The 17,868-nt window shown below is 40.8% G+C and overlaps 1 protein-coding gene across 1 annotated transcript in view; it reads right to left on the bottom strand.

Moving 5' to 3' along the window:
• The window catches only part of PELI2 (pellino E3 ubiquitin protein ligase family member 2), a 203,253-nt gene that overhangs the window by 28,764 nt on the left and 156,621 nt on the right, over positions 1 to 17,868 (bottom strand). The window contains exon 3 of the mRNA XM_045451060.1: positions 6,591 to 6,692. Coding sequence (XP_045307016.1) covers positions 6,591 to 6,692 — 102 coding nt within the window. The remainder of the gene's footprint in view (positions 1 to 6,590; positions 6,693 to 17,868) is intronic.

The raw sequence follows: 17,868 nt of genomic DNA, 5'->3' as shown, positions 1-17,868 counted from the left end.
CCATAATAGTAGGAGACTTCAACACCCCGCTCACAGCAATGGACAGATCATCTAATCAAAAAATCAACACGGAAACAATGGCTTTGAATGACACACTGGACAGATGGACTTAACAGATATATTCAGAACATTTCATTCTAAAGCAGCAGAATATACATTCTTCTCCAGTGCACGTGGAATGTTCTCCAGAATAGAGCATATACTGGGACACAAATCAGCCCTAAGTAAGTACAAAAAGATTGAGATCATACTGTGCATATTTTCAGACCACAACACTATGAAACTTGGAATCAACCACAAGAAAAAAATTTGGAAAGGTAACAAATACTTGGAGACTGAAGAACATCCTACTAATGAATGAATGGGCTAACCAAGCAGTTAAAGGGGAAATTAAAAAGTATATGGAAGTCAATGAAAATGATAACACCACAACCCAAAACCTCTGGGACGCAGCAAAGGCGGTCATAAGAGGAAAGTATATAGCAATCCAGGCCTTCCTAAAGAAGGAAGAAAGATCTCAGATACACAACCTAACCTCACGCCTTAAGGAGCTGCAAAAAGAACAGCAAATAAAACCCCAAACCAGCAGAAGACAGGAAATAATAAAGATTAGACCTATATAATAATAAATAAATAATAAATAATAATAAAGAAATTAATGTTATCAAAACCAAAAGAAAAACAGATGAATGAAACCAGAAGCTAGTTCTTTGAAAGAATTAACAAAATTGATAAACCACTAGCCAGTTTGATCAAGAAGAAAAAGGAAAGGACCCATATAAATAAAATCAAGAATGAAAGAGGACAGATCACAACCAACACAAGAGAAATAAAAATAATAGTAAGAGAATATTATGAGCAATTATATACCAACAAAATGGGTAATCTGGAAGAAATGGGCAAATTCCTAGAAACATATACACTACCAAAACTGAAACAGGAAGAAATAGATAATTGGAACAGACCCATAACCAGTAAGGAAATTGAATTAGTAATCAAAAATCTGCCAAAAAACAAGAACCCAGGGCCAGATGGCTTTCCAGGGGAATTCTACCAAACATTTAAGGAAGAGTTAACACCTATTCTCTTGAAGCTGTTCCAAAAAATAGAAATGGAAGGAAAACTTCCAAACTCTTTCCATGAAGCCAGCATTACCTTGATTCCAAAACCAGACAGAGACCCCACTAAAAAGGAGAACTATAGGCCAATTTCCCTGATGAACATGGATGCAAAAATCCTCAACAAGATACTAGCCAACCGGATCCAACAATACATTAAAAAAATATTCACCATGACCAAGTGGGATTTATACCTGGGATACAGGGCTGGTTCAGTATCTGCAAAACAATTAACATGATTCATCACATCAATAAAAGAAAGGACAAGAACCATATGATCCTCTCAACAGATGCAGAGAAAGCATTTGACAAAAATACAGCATCCTTTCTTGATAAAAACCCTCAAGAAAGTAGGGATAGAAGGAGCATACCTCGAAATCATAAAAGCCATATATGAACAATCCAATGCTAATATCATCCTCAATGGGGAAAAACTGAGAGTTTTCCCCCTAAGGTCAGGAACAAGACAGGGATGTCCACTCTCACCACTGTTATTCAACATAGTATTGGAAGTCTTAGCCTCTGCAATCAGACAAAGAAATAAAAGGCATCCAAATAGGCCAGGAGGTCAAACTTTCACTCTTCGCAGATGACATGATAGTCTATATGGAAAACCCAAAAGATTCCACCAAAAAACTGCTAGAATTGATTCATGAATTCAACAAAGTTGCAGGATATAAAATCAATGCACAGAAATCGGTTGCATTCCTATACACCAACAATGAGGCAATGGAAAGAGAAACCAAGGAATCAATCCCATTTACAGTTGCACAAAAAAACCATAAAATACCTAGGAATAAATCTAACCAAAGAGGTGACTGCAAACTATAGAAAGCTTATGAAAGAATTTGAAGAAGACACAAAAAAAAAAAATGGAAAAAGATTCCATGCTCCTGGATAGGAAGAACAAATATTGTTAAAATATCAATACCACCCAAAGCAATCTACATATTCAATGCAATCCCTATCAAAATAACACCAGCATTCTTCACAGAGCTAGAACAAATAATCCTAAAATTTGTATGGAACCAGAAAAGACCCCGAATAGCCAAAGCAATCTTGAAAAAGAAAACCAAAGCAGGAGGCATCACAATCCCAGACTTCAGGCTATACTACAAAGCTGTAATCATCAAGACAGTATGGTACTGGCACAAGAACAGACACTCAGATCAATGGAACAGAATAGAGAACCCAGAAATGGACCCGGAAGCATATGGCCAACAAATCTTTGACACAGCAGGAAAAAATATCCAATGGAATAAAGACAGTCTCTTCAGCAAGTGGTGCTGGGAAAACTGGACAGTGACATGCAGAAGAATGAATCTGGACCACTTTCTTACACCATAGACAAAAAGAAACTCAAAATGGGCGAAAGACCTCAATGAAAGACAGGAAGCCATCAAAATCCTCAAGGAGAAAGCAGGCAAAAACCTCTTTGATCTTGGCCTCAGCAACTTCTTACTCAACATGTCTCTGGAGGCAAGGGAAACAAAGGCAAAAATGAACTACTGGGACCTCATCAAAATAAAAAGTTTCTGCACAGCGAAAGAAACAATCAGCAAAACTAAAAGGCAACACACAGAATGGGAGAAGATTTTTGCAAACGACATGTCAGATAAAGGGTTAGTATCCAAAATCTATAAAGAACTTATCAAACTCAACACCCAAAAAACAAAGAATCCTGTGAAGAAATGGGCAAAAGACATGAATAGACCCTTCTCCAAAGAAGACATCCAGATGGCAAACAGACACATGAAAAAATGCTCCACATCACTCATCATCAGGGAAATACAAATCAAAACCACAATGAGATATCACCTTACACCTGTCAGAATGGCTAACATTAACAACTCAGGCAACAACAGATGTTGGTGAGGATGTGGAGAAAGAGGATCTCTTTTGCATTGTTGGTGGCCATGCAAGCTGGTGCAGCCACTCTGGAAAACAGTATGGAGATTCCTCAAAAAACTAAAAATAGAACTACCCTATAACCCAGCAATTGCACTACTAGGCATTTATCCAAGGGATACAGGTGTGCTGTTTCGAAGGGACACTATTGACAATAGCCAAGGTATGGAAAGAGCCCAAATGTCCATTGATGGATGAATGGATAAAGAAAATGTGGTATATATATACAATGGAGTATTACTCAGCAATCAAAAAGAATGAAATCTTGTCATTTGCAACTACATGGATGGAACTAGAGGGTATTATGCTAAGTGAAATTTGTCAGAGAAAGAAAAATCATATGACTTCACTCATATGAGGACTTTAAGAGACAAAACAGATGAACATAAGTGAAGGGAAACAAAAATAATATAAAAACAGGGAGGGGGACAAAACAGAAGAGACTCATAAATATGGAGAACAAACTAAGGGTTGCTGGAGGGGTTGTGGGAGGGGGGATGGGCTAAATGGGTAAGGGGCATTAAGGAATCTACTCCTGAAATCATTGTTTGACTATATGCTAATTTGGATGTAAATTTTAAAAAATAAAAACAAAACAAACAAAAAAGAAAGTGGTAAAAACTGTACCACCGACCACTGTAAAATTTTCTTGATGCTTTTTTTTTTTTTTTGGTATTGAGAATCTGTTCTCTAGGTAAGACATGTGTAAAAAACCTATGTAAAAAATCTTGTAAATAGAAGATTTATTTGGAAATCTTGGAATCTTGGAAAATAATTTTGGGAAGTATTAAAAAATTATTATGAAGTCCACTAAAATCATCGACAGGGAAGTGTAGGCATACATTTATTTAGGAAGAGATTTTCTCTGGTTGAAGGAGAAGAAAAAACATTTAGAATGTTATAAAATGGAATGGCATGACTAAAGCCACTGTTAATATTTTGTCTATGATAAATATTACTTTTGGGGCCCTTAATTAATTGGTCCATATCTAGGACTATGACACTATCTAGGATTGTTTAGCTTTTTATAAAATAGCTAACACATTCACATGGTTCAAAAATCATAGTGTGAAATAGCCCCCCATGTCCCCCCTACCCAGACCTCTTCCCCACAAAGGCAGCTGCTTTAGTAATAATGTCGTATTTGTCCTCTTGGAGATTTTTAATGCATATAAGCATTATTTAAATCATTATCTATGCTAATATTTAATAATATACTATTTAATATTTAATAACAAATTTATTACTATTTAAGATTAGCTAATCTTTTTTAAAATGTTTACTTTTAAAAAAAATGTTTTTAAAAAAATCTTTATTTATTTTTGAGAGAGAGACAGAGTGTGAGCAGGGGAGGAGCAGAAAGAGAGGGAGACACAGAATCTGAAGCAGGCTCCAGGCCCTGAGCTGTCAGCCCAGAGCCCGATGCAGGGCTCAAACCCATGAACCGTGAGATCACGATCTGAGCCAAAGTCCAACGCTCAACCGACTGAGCCACCCAGGCGCCCCTAAAATGTTTCCTTTTGAGAGAGAGAGAGAGCACACACGTGCAAGTGCATGAGTTGTGGAGGGGCAGAGGGAGAGAGGGAGAGAGAGAACGACAAGCAGGTTCCACTCTGTCAGTTCAGAGCATAACGCAGGGCTCGATCCCACAACCTGAGCCTAAATCAAGAGTCGGAAATCAAGAATCGGACGTTCAACTGACTGAGCCACCCAGGCACCCCAAAGATTAAATAATCTTAATTGAATATATTATCAATGGCTCAATATAATTAATAATACTAGTATTTAATTCATTAACTATGTTTGGAGCTCTTTCCACATCCACACAAGCTTTTTCTTGTTCTTTTTTACAGTCCTGGAGACCTCCACTGTATGGCTGTACCTGAATTTACCGAACCGGTCCCCTACTGAAGGACATTTAGGTTGTTCACAATTTTTGGCTACTAAATCTTGCTTTGAGCAATAACTTGGTAAAAATGTAATTCTGCGAGTATGTAGGGGTATCTTTGGGGTAAATCTCTAGAAACAGAAGAGCAGAGTCAAAGAATGCAAGCATTTTTCATTTTCACCAGCATCTCTAACTCACTGCTGCACACAGGTCATACCAGTTTATAGGACTAGGAGAGGGTTTCCCCACATCTCTGACAAGACCTTTCAGATTTTTGCCAATCTGGTAAGTGAAACATAATGTGGCTGTGCGATGCGAAGCCACATTTCTCTTTTTGAGATAAGTTGAGCATATTTTCTTATTTTTCAGAACTACTTATTCCCCCTTTAGGATGTGATCTATGATATTGTTTTGACACTTGTTTCAATATCATTTATTTAATAATTTAACTCTCCATACAGAAATGCAAAGCCCATGGACACCTGCGTGGCTCAGTAGGTTAAGTGTCCAACCTCGGCTCAGGTCATGATCTCACAGAGCCTGCTTTAGATCCTCTGTCTCCCTCATTCTGTCTCTCTTCTCTCTCTCTCAAATAAAAACATTCAAAAAAAAAAAAAAGAAAGAAAGAAAGAAAGAAAGAAAGAAAGAAAGAAAGAAAGAAAGAAATGCAAAACCTCATGGCTCCCAATTTGAGTTTGATTTTTTTTCCTTTATTAGCCTTAATTTTAATTTTTTGTTGTTTTAAAGCACCAAATCTTGAATATATTATAAATTCTCTTCTTCCTAAATTGATGATTTTTTTCCCTTTTCATTTCCTTCCTTCTGCTTTCTTTTGATCTATTTTTGGACTTCCTATTATATACCACTAATAGGAACCACTATTCATGACCCTGTTCTGTATTTTCTTACTTTCATTTTTTAAAGAGAACTCTTAGAGACCAATGGTTAGTTTCTTGATTTCCTTCCTCCTTCCCTCCCTTCTATAATGAAAGCACTTCAATTTTTACATTTCCTTCTGAGTATGAGGTCAGTCACATCTCTTGAGTTTTGCTACATAATGTTCTATAGTTCTTTTTAAAAAGGCCTATACTTGTAGTATCAATGTCCTTTCTGATTCAAGTGTTATTTAGGAAGTATTTTGAACATGTTTGCTTTTCAAAGTGATTGGTTTAAAAATTTTTCATTATAAAATAAAAATAATGTGTATTTATACACATAATGCTAAGAATGTAGCTTGTCTGCAATTTTAGAACTAAGTTTTTTCTTAGTCTTTCAAAAACCAAATAGGAATTAATTTTTATATTATCCTTATGTCCTTCTCCTTGTACATCACTAAACGCTACTGTGCCAAAAGGTCTGACTACATATCAAAATGAAGGAAAGTGTGCTAAAATTTCCACGAAGGAGAGGAAGATGTGTCATGGGGATGTAACATACAGCACGGTGCCTATGGTAAATAATACTGTGTTGTATATTTGAAAGTAGCCAGGAGAGTGGATCTTAAAAAGCTGTCATCCCCAGAAAAAAACTTTGTAATTATGTGTGGTGACAAATGTTAGCTGAATTTACTGTAGCGATTATTTTGTAATAATATGCACAAATACAGAACTATCATACTGTATGCCCGAAACTAACAGTAAGGACACCACATTAAACAAGAGAAATAAAGACATTACCTGAAACATATCCGTATCTTTATCATGTGTGTATTCCACCACCACAGTCTGATTCCTTGACAGAGTATACGATATACTGTGTTGACCTTTGCAGCTGATAGCCTAATAATGAAATAAAAACATAGACATTCAACAAAATCTCATTTCAACAACTGCAATTCTGTTTGTAGTTAACAAACATCACTTTGCCAGCCAAATCAATACAAGCCAAGCCAACGTGTTTTTTGTTTGTTTTTAATCAGAACCTGTTCCTGTGCTGTGCCCTGAATTAGACAAACTAACAGCCATGACTCCGGTTTTACCCAATACCGTATCTTCATATGAACAATATTTAAGTCAAATCAAATTTACCAGTTTGCAAGACTTGATTTAATCATGTGTTACGAAAAACATACATTTTCTCCATATTACCGTAACTAAACGATAGAAATTTTAGATTAATAGGGTTTATTCAAAAATTTATTTTGGGGTGCCTGGATGGCTCAGTCAGTTAAGCACCCAACTCCTGGTTTTGGCTCAGGTCATGATCTCACAGTTGTGAGATCAAGCTCTGCACCAGGCTCCACGATGAACGTGGATCCTGCTTAAGATTCTCTATCCTCCCTCTGCCCTTCCCCTGCTCATGCATGCATGCACTCTCAAATAAAAAGATAAGAACAATAATTTAACACTACAGCAGTAGGTCAATGGCATTTTGTTACACCTTCCCCATGCAATAGAGATGATAATCATAGTAAAAAAAATATCACTGCAAAATGTAAATGTTCTTTAAGGATTTCTCTATATCCATCTGGCCAATGATAATCATACAAGATTCAATATGGCATTGAACAGAGTATAAGTAGTTGTTTAACCCAGATATTTACTAAGTTAATAAATAAGGAAACTAAGTCAATTTCATCTTTTCTGTTTTTAGACTAAAGCTAACAGTCTTCTTCAAAGAATCTAGAGGCCAGTAATACAATATTCTTATTGTCTCCACAATGATACATTTGAACACATCTTAAGTTGTGGTCACACACTTTTAACACTTCCACATTAACAAAGAAGTTTATTTAAATTGTACTCCAAATTATTTCAATTACATTTTATCCATTCCACTTCAACCTCATTTATCTTCATTTCTACTCTTTTACATTAAGTATAATAAATAAAATTTTAATGAGCCTTTCTATTAAACATTTATTGAGTAATGACACTATGAAGACCAAGAAAGCATTTGGAAGTAGCTGGACATAGAAAGCATGTTAATGAAAATGTACTCTGAACATTTATATTTGACTAATATAATTGCTTAGTGCCAAAAATAGTACAAAATTCCAAATCAACTTTGAAGTTAGCCTGGTTAATCTCATGGTTATTTAATCATCTGCCCTGAGGAACTTCGTGACTGAACTGTTTTGTTCTACGTGCTTCATTAAGACAATATAAGTATTAGAAATAATTTAAATATTTAATATGGCCAGAAATCTAAAACAGACTCCTTAGACTACTCAAGTCCACTAATAAAAATAGCCTTAAATTTTCATTGGTCTGAGTCCGGTAAATTCAATGGTTTTGATAAAAGTGACATTTTTTTTTTTTTTTTTTTTAAATTTTTTTTTTTTCAACGTTTATTTATTTTTGGGACAGAGAGAGATAGAGCATGAACGGGGGAGGGTCAGAGAGAGGGAGACACAGAATCGGAAGCAGGCTCCAGGCTCTGAGCTGTCAGCACAGAGCCCGACGCGGGGCTTGAACTCACGGACCGCGAGATCGTGACCTGGCTGAAGTCGGATGCTTAACCGACTGCGCCACCCAGGCGCCCCAGTGACATTTTTTTTGAAAGCCAAGCTAATAAAGAGCTATTTTCAAGATAAATAGACAATGGATGTTTATAGCTATATGAAAACATCCACTTTAAGAAAAATAATTTTATTCAACTCAAACTTATTAAAACTAGCAATTGGGGGGTGATTATTTACAAACTAATTTTAGGTTTCCTGAAAAAGTGTCTATTGCATTTAGAAGTACTCAGTTTACAAATATCTCAGCCCAAAACACAACTTTCATGACGCATACATTACATGAAGAAGAAATGTCTGTACTTTGTCAATTACCTGCACACTGAGAAGCTAACAAGTGCCATAAAAGAACTCCCTTTAAAAAGTTACACCTTTTTTGGGGCGCCTGGGTGGCGCAGTCGGTTAAGCGTCCGACTTCAGCCAGGTCACGATCTCGCGGTCCGTGAGTTCGAGCCCCGTGTCGGGCTCTGGGCTGATGGCTCAGAGCCTGGAGCCTGTTTCCGATTCTGTGTCTCCCTCTCTCTCTGCCCCTCCCCCGTTCATGCTCTGTCTCTCTCTGTCCAAAAAATAAATAAACGTTGAAAAAAAAAAAAAAAAAAGTTACACCTTTTTAAAAAAAATAAAAAAATAAAAAAAAAAGTTACACCTTTTTGTATGATTGTACCTTCTTTTTTTTTTTTTAATTTTTTTTTTTCAACGTTTATTTATTTTTGGGACAGAGAGACACAGAGCATGAACGGGGGAGGGGCAGAGAGAGAGGGAGACACAGAATCGGAAACAGGCTCCAGGCTCTGAGCCATCAGCCCAGAGCCCGACGCGGGGCTCGAACTCCCGGACCGCGAGATCGTGACCTGGCTGAAGTCGGACGCTTAACCGACTGCGCCACCCAGGCGCCCCTGATTGTACCTTCTTAAGTACAGTGTTTCTCAAACTTCCATCAAAGCTGCCTGAACTGGAAGAGAGTCACCTGAACCTTGGAGACATCTGAGAAAGTACCCTGCAGTGAAGTTTCTCATATTAAAACATTTTACCTTAAGATTATTATAAATTTTGTATTCTCTTCCATAATATACTGGCTAGTTTTAACAGTTAAACGTTTCCAAATTTGCTGGGAAACTAATGCCCCGGGAAGACTTGCTGGGCTCACCCCATAACCTGGCATAGCCCTGGGCACGGGACCCCACAGACACTTCCAGGCCTCTCTGGGAAATACCTGCAAATAGCCATTTTATAGGCCCCAAGTTGTTAGTGGGCCCCATTGTTCTAACTTGTTTACTCAAACTATTCTTGTGACCCAAGTTATGAAAAGGGCTACTGATAGAGAAGCCATACCCAGGAACTGCTCCCAGTACAGGGAAGCACACAACCTAGGCTGACCCCCGGCTGCTCCCCCTCAAACATGGAAGCAAGCACAGAGACTCTGAACCCTTGAATGCCTGATCCAGGGCACCTTGCGTGTTGAGCCCACATAAAGAAAATTTACAGTTTCAAGCTTTTGCCCACTTTTTATGTGGCTGAACGTGAACAACTGGGGAGTTAGGAAAGGTGAATGCTTTTGGATTAGGGAAATGCTTTTCCTGAGACTTTTTGATGAAGAAAGTACCAGCAGCGGGCTATATTCCAGATGCCTCTGATGCAGGGAAGATGGAGAAGTGGGAAAAGAGGTTCTGCAGGGAGAAACGAGAAGGTGGTGAATGGCTCTGAGCTGGCAGGTAATGTGCTCCCTGTGGCAGGGATGGCCAAGGAACTTCAGAATGGGAGTGACCTCCACCTTCGTGCGGCTTCCAGTTCTCACCGTGACTTCCCTCTGTGAGTGCCAAGCCAGGAGCTCACTGCCTGTCCCGAGTTCTCAGGGCTGGTGTTGTGACACGTTTCACCCGTAGGAAGAAGCATGGTGATGAGCTGGCCCTTAGAACCCTGGGAGTTAAGCCGGGACTGAGATCTGGAGTAAAAGGTGGCAGTCAAAACCAGGCCACCTGAGGCCATTGATGGCAACCTCAGAAACAAATGGAGAGATGCAGACTTCCCTGGATGACACACACTGGGCTCACGTGATCCTGTCTGCATATTAAAGCCAAGAGTGGGGCCAGATTTGGTTAGCTGGGGAGAAAATTAGAAGACCGTGTAAGCTTGAAATCTGGTTTTGTTTTCTTTCTGGCAAGTACCTAAGGCATTACGCTCTTTTCTTGTTAGAAGTACCCATTTTTCAACAAGACTTTTAACGTTTAAAATACGACTTTCAGGGGCGCCTGAGTGGCTCAGTCGGTTGAGCGTCCTGACTTCGGTCCAGGTCATGATCTTGCGGTGACTTTCGGTCCAGGTCATGATCTTGCGGTGACTTCCAGCCCTGCGTTGGGCTCTGTGCTGACAGCTCGGAGCCTGGAGCCTGCTTCCCATTCTGTGTCTCCCTCTCTCTCTGCCCCTCCCCCACTCATGCTCTGTCTCTGTGTCAAAAATAAACATTTAAAATACAACTTTCAGAAATTCAGCTTCTAGTCAATTACAGATTCACGGACTTGAGTCCATCATCGCAGGTATCTCGGAAATAAAAATTTCCCCAAAGTAACAAGTTGCTTTGAAATCTACTTCTGAAATATACAGGGGAGTAGTGAGGCCTTCTCTTGGCACTCACTAGAATGTAGTTCAAACACAATTACTGTGACACAATGTAATTTTTATTACACTAACTCAAACTTGGAAACTAGGTGCTTTAAAATTGTAAGGATTGGGGCGCCTGGGTGGCGCAGTCGGTTGGGCGTCCGACTTCAGCCAGGTCACAATCTCGCGGTCCGTGAGTTCGAGCCCCGCGTCGGGCTCTGGGCTGATGGCTCAGAGCCTGGAGCCTGCTTCCAATTCTGTGTCTCCTTCTCTCTCTGCCCCTCCCCCGTTCATGCTCTGTCTCTCTCTGTCTCAAAAATGAATAAAACATTAAAAAAAAAAAATAATAAAATTGTAAGGAAAACCAACCCAACTTCCTTGGTGGCCAGTGCTGATTTCCAGTATCCGCTTTACTGCTGTGAGGAGGGGGCAGAGACGATGACTCTCTCTCACTGCCCTGTGAGTGCCTTTATCTATCCTTCTGTCCCCAGCACTGAGGGCCTGGCAGGCATTCAACGAATGTCAGACAACTGAATGAGCTGCTACAGATACAAGGTGAGATTTAAAGCTTCCTTCCTCCTTCCTCAGGTCTCCCCTCCCCTCCCCTGCCCTCCTTTTCATCTGCAAAGGTACCCACAGTGACACCTCGGCTTAAATTTACTGCAGGTGACTTTTACTGGGTTAAAAATACCACAGTTGGACAATTACAGATTAGACAATTACAACTACAGAGCCACAGAATAAAGGATTCCAACTTTATCCAGCTTCTGACAGTCAATCATGGCAGGTCCTTTGGATATTACCTATATATACACATATATATACACACATATACATATGTATATACACACATATACATATGTATATGTATATGTGTGTGTGTGTATATGTATATATATATATATATATATATATATATATGGTGTAGGAGCACTAACCTGTGATCCCAGGTGCCCACTCTAGGACCCTTCAGAGCCAAGACAGTTTCTTCCTAGCCAAGGATCTACATTTTCTTAGCTTTACTCGTGTCTCAGACTCTGTTCAGCTCAGTCAGCCTCTGCCACTCAGGAGAGCTACAACTGGTTGTCCTGGTTCAACTCAGACTAAACGTCAGGGAGTTTTCTGAGCTTCCAGACTCTAAAACAAACGTGGCTCATAACGTCTACAGAATTTTCTTGCTCATATAAAACAGAAGATACGTATATAAAAGCACATATGGAGATATAGAAAATGTAATGATGCCAGAAGGGCAATCCTGTACGATGCAAAATGGGATGGATACAGGTTTTCGTGGCAGCCAGAGAGTTCTCACACAAATTCTAAGAGGGAAATGATCAGATATTGTGTTTGTTATGAAACAGTGGGATCAGCTCTCAACCACAGAGTAGAAGGGAAAGGCCCACTGCAAAACTAACTGGTTTCTAGAAAATACTATTTATTACAGTTATGATTTAGCCTATCTAATTCAAGCTCTATAAGGCTGCTAGGTGAGCCTTTATCAACTGTGTAGGGAGAGAAAATGGAATTCATCACTGTGACAGACATTGCTGGTTACCTACGTAGTGCCTTTCTCCCTGCTGAGCTGGTTTTCCATGAAAAAGCCTGAAAACGCCAATCTCCTAGGCCCTGAAACTTGCACAGGGAAACCTGACCCAACCCTAACCAGCAGGACTTAGGAGAAATCTGGTGTGGACCTCCTGGGGATGGGAGCCATCAGGAGACTTCTTCCTTTCTCTGTTATTAAAATGTCACTGTGACATGTGGAGTGGAGGTGGCCATCTAGCAACATGGAAAGGAGGTTAGAAGACTCTCAGGAAGGTGGACAAAGCCCTGACATCTTGGAGCTGAACCACACCTGGAACTACCTGCCCCAGACTTCTTCTGAGAGAAAAATGAGGGTTTTAAGTTTGTTTTTAGTTGGTGTGGACTGCAAGTAACAAAATACCCATCCCTATATTGTTTGGCCCTAACTTTCTCCTCCTGGGTTTCCTATTTCAGTCAATGGCACAACCATATTCCCGATCACTCACACTTAAAACAGCCCTCTCTTTCCACTGTTGTCCATAGACAATCAGCATTAGTGTAATTAAAGCCAGGAGCACTGATTTTACTGCATCAAGGCAAAAATCAAATACAAACGCAACAATATGTAACATTTCATGCTTTCTCTTCAAATATGAAGTAGTTGTTGGGCAAAACTGATTTATTCCCCAAAGGAGTTTTGCAACCAGCTCTTTTTTTTTTTTTATTTAAAAAAAATTTTTTTTTTCAACATTTATTTATTTTTGGGACAGAGAGAGACAGAGCATGAACGGGGGAGGGGCAGAGAGAGAGGGAGACACAGAATCGGAAACAGGCTCCAGGCTCTGAGCCATCAGCCCAGAGCCCGACGCGGGGCTCGAACTCACGGACCGCGAGATCGTGACCTGGCTGAAGTCAGTCGGACGCTTAACCGACTGCGCCACCCAGGCGCCCCGCAACCAGCTCTTTTACAGACTACAGCTTTCTGCTCTGGAGATTACTAGGCATCACCGAGTTCATCTTTCCTAAATCTGGGCTGCCCTTGGGAACTTGCTTGACCACAACAGAATGCACGAGAAGTGACATATAGGGCTTCCGAGGCTGGGACATATAGGACGTGTAGCTTCTCCTCGGTACAGCACCCTGGAACCCTCGCTCTTGGGAGTCCCGAGCCCCACATGAGAAGCCTAGCCATGCAGAGGCCACCATACTACAAGGGGAGGCCACGCAGACGGCAATGCCACGTGGGGAGACAGAGGCCACGGAGCAGCAAGACCCAGACACAGGGATGAAGAAGCCACCTTGGGAGTGGATCCTCCAGTTCCAACTGCCCCCAAATTCACCATGTGGGTCAGAGAGACACTGCCCATGTGGGCCCTTCCCAAACTCCTGATTCACAGAATTATGAACCAGATCAAGTGGTTTTTGCTAAGTTTGTTGCACAGAAAAGACAACTGGACCAGTTTTCAAGACCCATCGGTGGTAGAGCCTTTCTTCTGTCTTAGGTGACTTCTCACTTACGACACCACGGGGCTGCGTGCCCTCCCCTTACCTCTGTCCGAGGCTACGGGACTGGGTATAGGGGCCACAGCAGGTAGCATAGTGCCTCACACAGAGCAGGGGTTAGGTTTTTAAGGGCAGTTTCGTGTGCTCCTGAACGTAAGCTAAGAGGCGGCTGTCGGTGGTTTGCATAAATAGTTTCACTGTGATAATCTTCAGTTGTTGAATGAGATGTAACCAAGTTTTATATTAGTATTTAAGATGAACATTTATAGACTAACACATCAAAGAAATCTGTAAGGCATTCTCAGGGGAGGCAAAGCCAGCCAGACATGTCACATGGACAATATTCATTCCTTACACATTTGGATCAGGAATAGAAGGGATACTTAGAAAGGCAGGAACAAAAAAAATAGCCACTGACATTAGACACTGAAGCCAAACTTTGGCAAACCACAAGTACTGTGTATACCAACGGAGCATGCCTTACTAGAGTAGATCTCATTTAAGGGAATACCGTATCTGTGTATGTGTGTGAATCTGAGTTTCAAATGAAAAGGAACGAAATTCTTTTTCTTCGAATCCGTATCTAATTTTTCTATTAATGTGTCTTTCTTAGAACCAAATGACTCCAGGGCTTAATAATCTCCCTTGTCTAGACATCTTGGATGCTAACGATCACAGGACCGCAGTTAATGCTCCGGGCCACACAGTGTTTGCAAACAGCAGTGCCCTGCATGGTTTTCTCCATGAGTAGATATAATTAGTGCTGTGTTCGCCTCTCCAAAGAGACACCTGCTGTGGCTTATATACTGAAGGAACCTTTTCCAAATAAATCTCAAAGTCTCACAGAGCTGCTCTGAAGAGTTTTGGCATCACATGTCCGAAGATGGTGGTATTCTGTGATGCTGTTCACTGAGCCCCCTCCTTCGGTTTCCAACAAAACATCTCAGGAAGAAGTCAGAGATGCTCTCACAGCATCTGTTAGATCTGTTCCCAATGGGAACGTTCCTAGGAAATGTCTGGTACACTCTACTCAGGAAGCCAGGAACACCTTTGTCTTCTGGGTTCCACCAAGAAAACTATGAGCTTGTGTTCCCAGCAGCCTTCTAAATGATGTCCACAACTCAGCACTCTTTAATAAGGCATCGTAGAGTACGTATAGTCTCCCTGGCCAATTATTCTGCATGTTTAAGGCATATTTTTTAATTTTTAATTTTTTTAATATTTACTTTTGAGAGAGAGAGAGAGAGAGAGAGAATGCACGCACGCACGAGTGGTGGAGGGGCAGAGAGAGAGGGAGACAGAATCCAAAGCTCTGAGCTATCAGCACAGAGCCCGCCATGGGGCTCAAACACACGAACAGTGAGATCATGACCTGAGCCGAAGTGGGACGCTCAACCACCCAGGCACCCCTAAGGCAAGTTTATTTACAGCCGCTTTAACTGTTAGTTCTAATTTGTAAGTTAGTATTTCAGTTGCAGAGAGGACCTGATAAAATGGATAAATAACTACGTTGACCTCTCGCAGCCATTCCTATGACAGGGTGAATTGCCATAGAAACAACATTTTAATTGGTATGAAAAAACATAATGGGAACTATTTGGGGGTAGGACTGAATAAGGCCAACGAACTGAACCTTTTTTGTCCAAAACCAACTTCTGACATTTATGTTTATGGCACATTTATGAGCAAATGGATGAGTCTGCTGAAAACTGCACAGCAGCTTGGAAATAAATAACTGCTGAATGATTTCACCATCCAGAGCAGGGTGTCCATAACGATGCTGGGGCAGTGCAGCAGGGGGCCAGAGGGTATCGGCATATATGGGCACATGACCGCTGCCCTGGGAGCTCATCAGGGCCGCATAACCTCGCTGTAATAGTCATCCATAACCCAGCACATGCCTGGACGTTGGGCAGAAGCAGCCATTCGTGCTAGATGGTTGCCTCACTGGACTTCCTGATTTATCCTGCTGAGCTCCAAGTTCACGTGCATGATAGGAAAGGGGAATAAGACCACGTGTGGACACTGCAGAGATCAACTTGGTCAGTGGACTCTGATGTTGAGGAAACACACACACACACACACACACACACACAAACACTGGACCCCAGATTTGAATCCTAACACACAACTACAGCCAGATTACAGGACCTCTTTGATTCTTTTTCTATCTTTACAATTCAACAGAGGGAATTAATGTCAGCAGCACTGATTTCACTGGATTCAAAGCAGAGGGAATGAGGTATAGAACATGGCATTTTCTCTCTTCAAATACAAACTTGTTCTTAGATCACTGCTTCGTGACCCAAAGAGGTTTACCATCAGTTCATCGTAGTCCATAACATATGCTTTGGGAATTACGATTCTGTTTGGCTTTAAATATATGTTGGATATTGACTGTATTAATTAGAGATAATCTCGGTATGACAAACATGTTTTTCCAGAACTAATGACTTTTATGTCAGGCTGACAAGTATAATTAGGCAATAAATCCTCAATCAGTCTGGCTCAAACTGCTGCAGGAAAGATGAGGTCTCTGCCATCCTTGTCAATTTATGTATAAAATATGTATGAGTGCTATTTCTAAAGAGAAGAGGTGGCTAAAGGAATTCATAATTTATTTGCACGAACATACTCTTTAAAATATACTATCTTTTCAAACAGCCATATTTCAAACAAGTGCCTGAGCCACAGGTATGATTCGAAAGTCAGGAAGCATTTCACTCAATAAATAAAGTAAGATAAGCCCTATATGTTAGAGGCAATGGTTTGAACTTGGCATTGGACTGCTCCCACACCCGTCTAGGATCGGCTCACTGAGCTATCTGATAAACCTTGGCAGAGAACTTACTGCATGCACAGGCTGGGGAGGACATGGTCAATCCATCCGGCACATGCAGATGCCAGAGAAGATAAGAAGATTTGAGGAGAACCTGTTTCTAATTGGGAGTCACTCCTAACTATACGGAAGCTGGATTTGATGAGTGGTACCAGTCACAAGAGACAACCTCAGATATAGTTCAGAAGACACGAAACATCCACGGCTGTAGTTGGAGAGGTGGGCGAGAACACATTCTTATGCCTGTGGAGATCTGCCCCGAAGGAACTCTATCACTCACGCTGGATGAAAAGCTCCTTGCGGGCAAGAACTCCTATCTTTTCAAATCAGCCTTCAATTCAGGTGGTATACTGCGTAACAGCAAAGCTCAGGGTGAATTCCCACCCCCCCATCTGGACAAGATATTTAAGGTCTCCGTGCTTCAGTTTTGTCATAAGTGTTGGTCCTGTATCCGGGAAGGTCACTACTGTCTAAAGTCGGAGATGCTTCAGTTATATCTTATCATAAAGTACTGAACATGTAAAATGTCAGATTCCAGTCTGTACGGATTATTTCACATAACAGGCATCTTTAGAACCTACTAAGCTAACCTAATGTGCAATCTCCTCCTTATTAGTTGCCTTCTTTGTCTCCTCTCTTTTGGAAAACAGGACTGAAGGGCAGTTTTCCCACACAGGAACGTTGTGGCAAGGTCACACGTTGGCACACTTAACATGCTCATGTTACCAATCATATGCTGGACACTAGTCACCATAAGTGACAGCCTATTTCTTTTTAAAATTTCTTTATTAAAAATAAGTTCATTGCAAGGCTCAAACTCATGAACCGTGAGATCATGACTTGGGCCGAAATCAAGAATCAGCGGCTGAACTGACTGAGCCATCCAGGCGCCCCAGTCTATTTGTGATGGTGACTTTTCAAGTACACACTTTACTGCAGGTCCTGTAGACATCTTTCCACACTGATGGAGAGGCAGCTCCCACAAAGCAGGAGGGGGTGCAGGAGGGACAGTCCCGCAAGTGCAGGGCAA

This window comes from Leopardus geoffroyi, chromosome B3 (genome assembly GCF_018350155.1).
Source record: "Leopardus geoffroyi isolate Oge1 chromosome B3, O.geoffroyi_Oge1_pat1.0, whole genome shotgun sequence".
NCBI lineage: Eukaryota > Metazoa > Chordata > Mammalia > Carnivora > Felidae > Leopardus > Leopardus geoffroyi.
The sequence above is the reverse complement of the archived record's forward strand: the minus strand, read 5'-3'. Positions and strand labels throughout refer to the sequence as shown.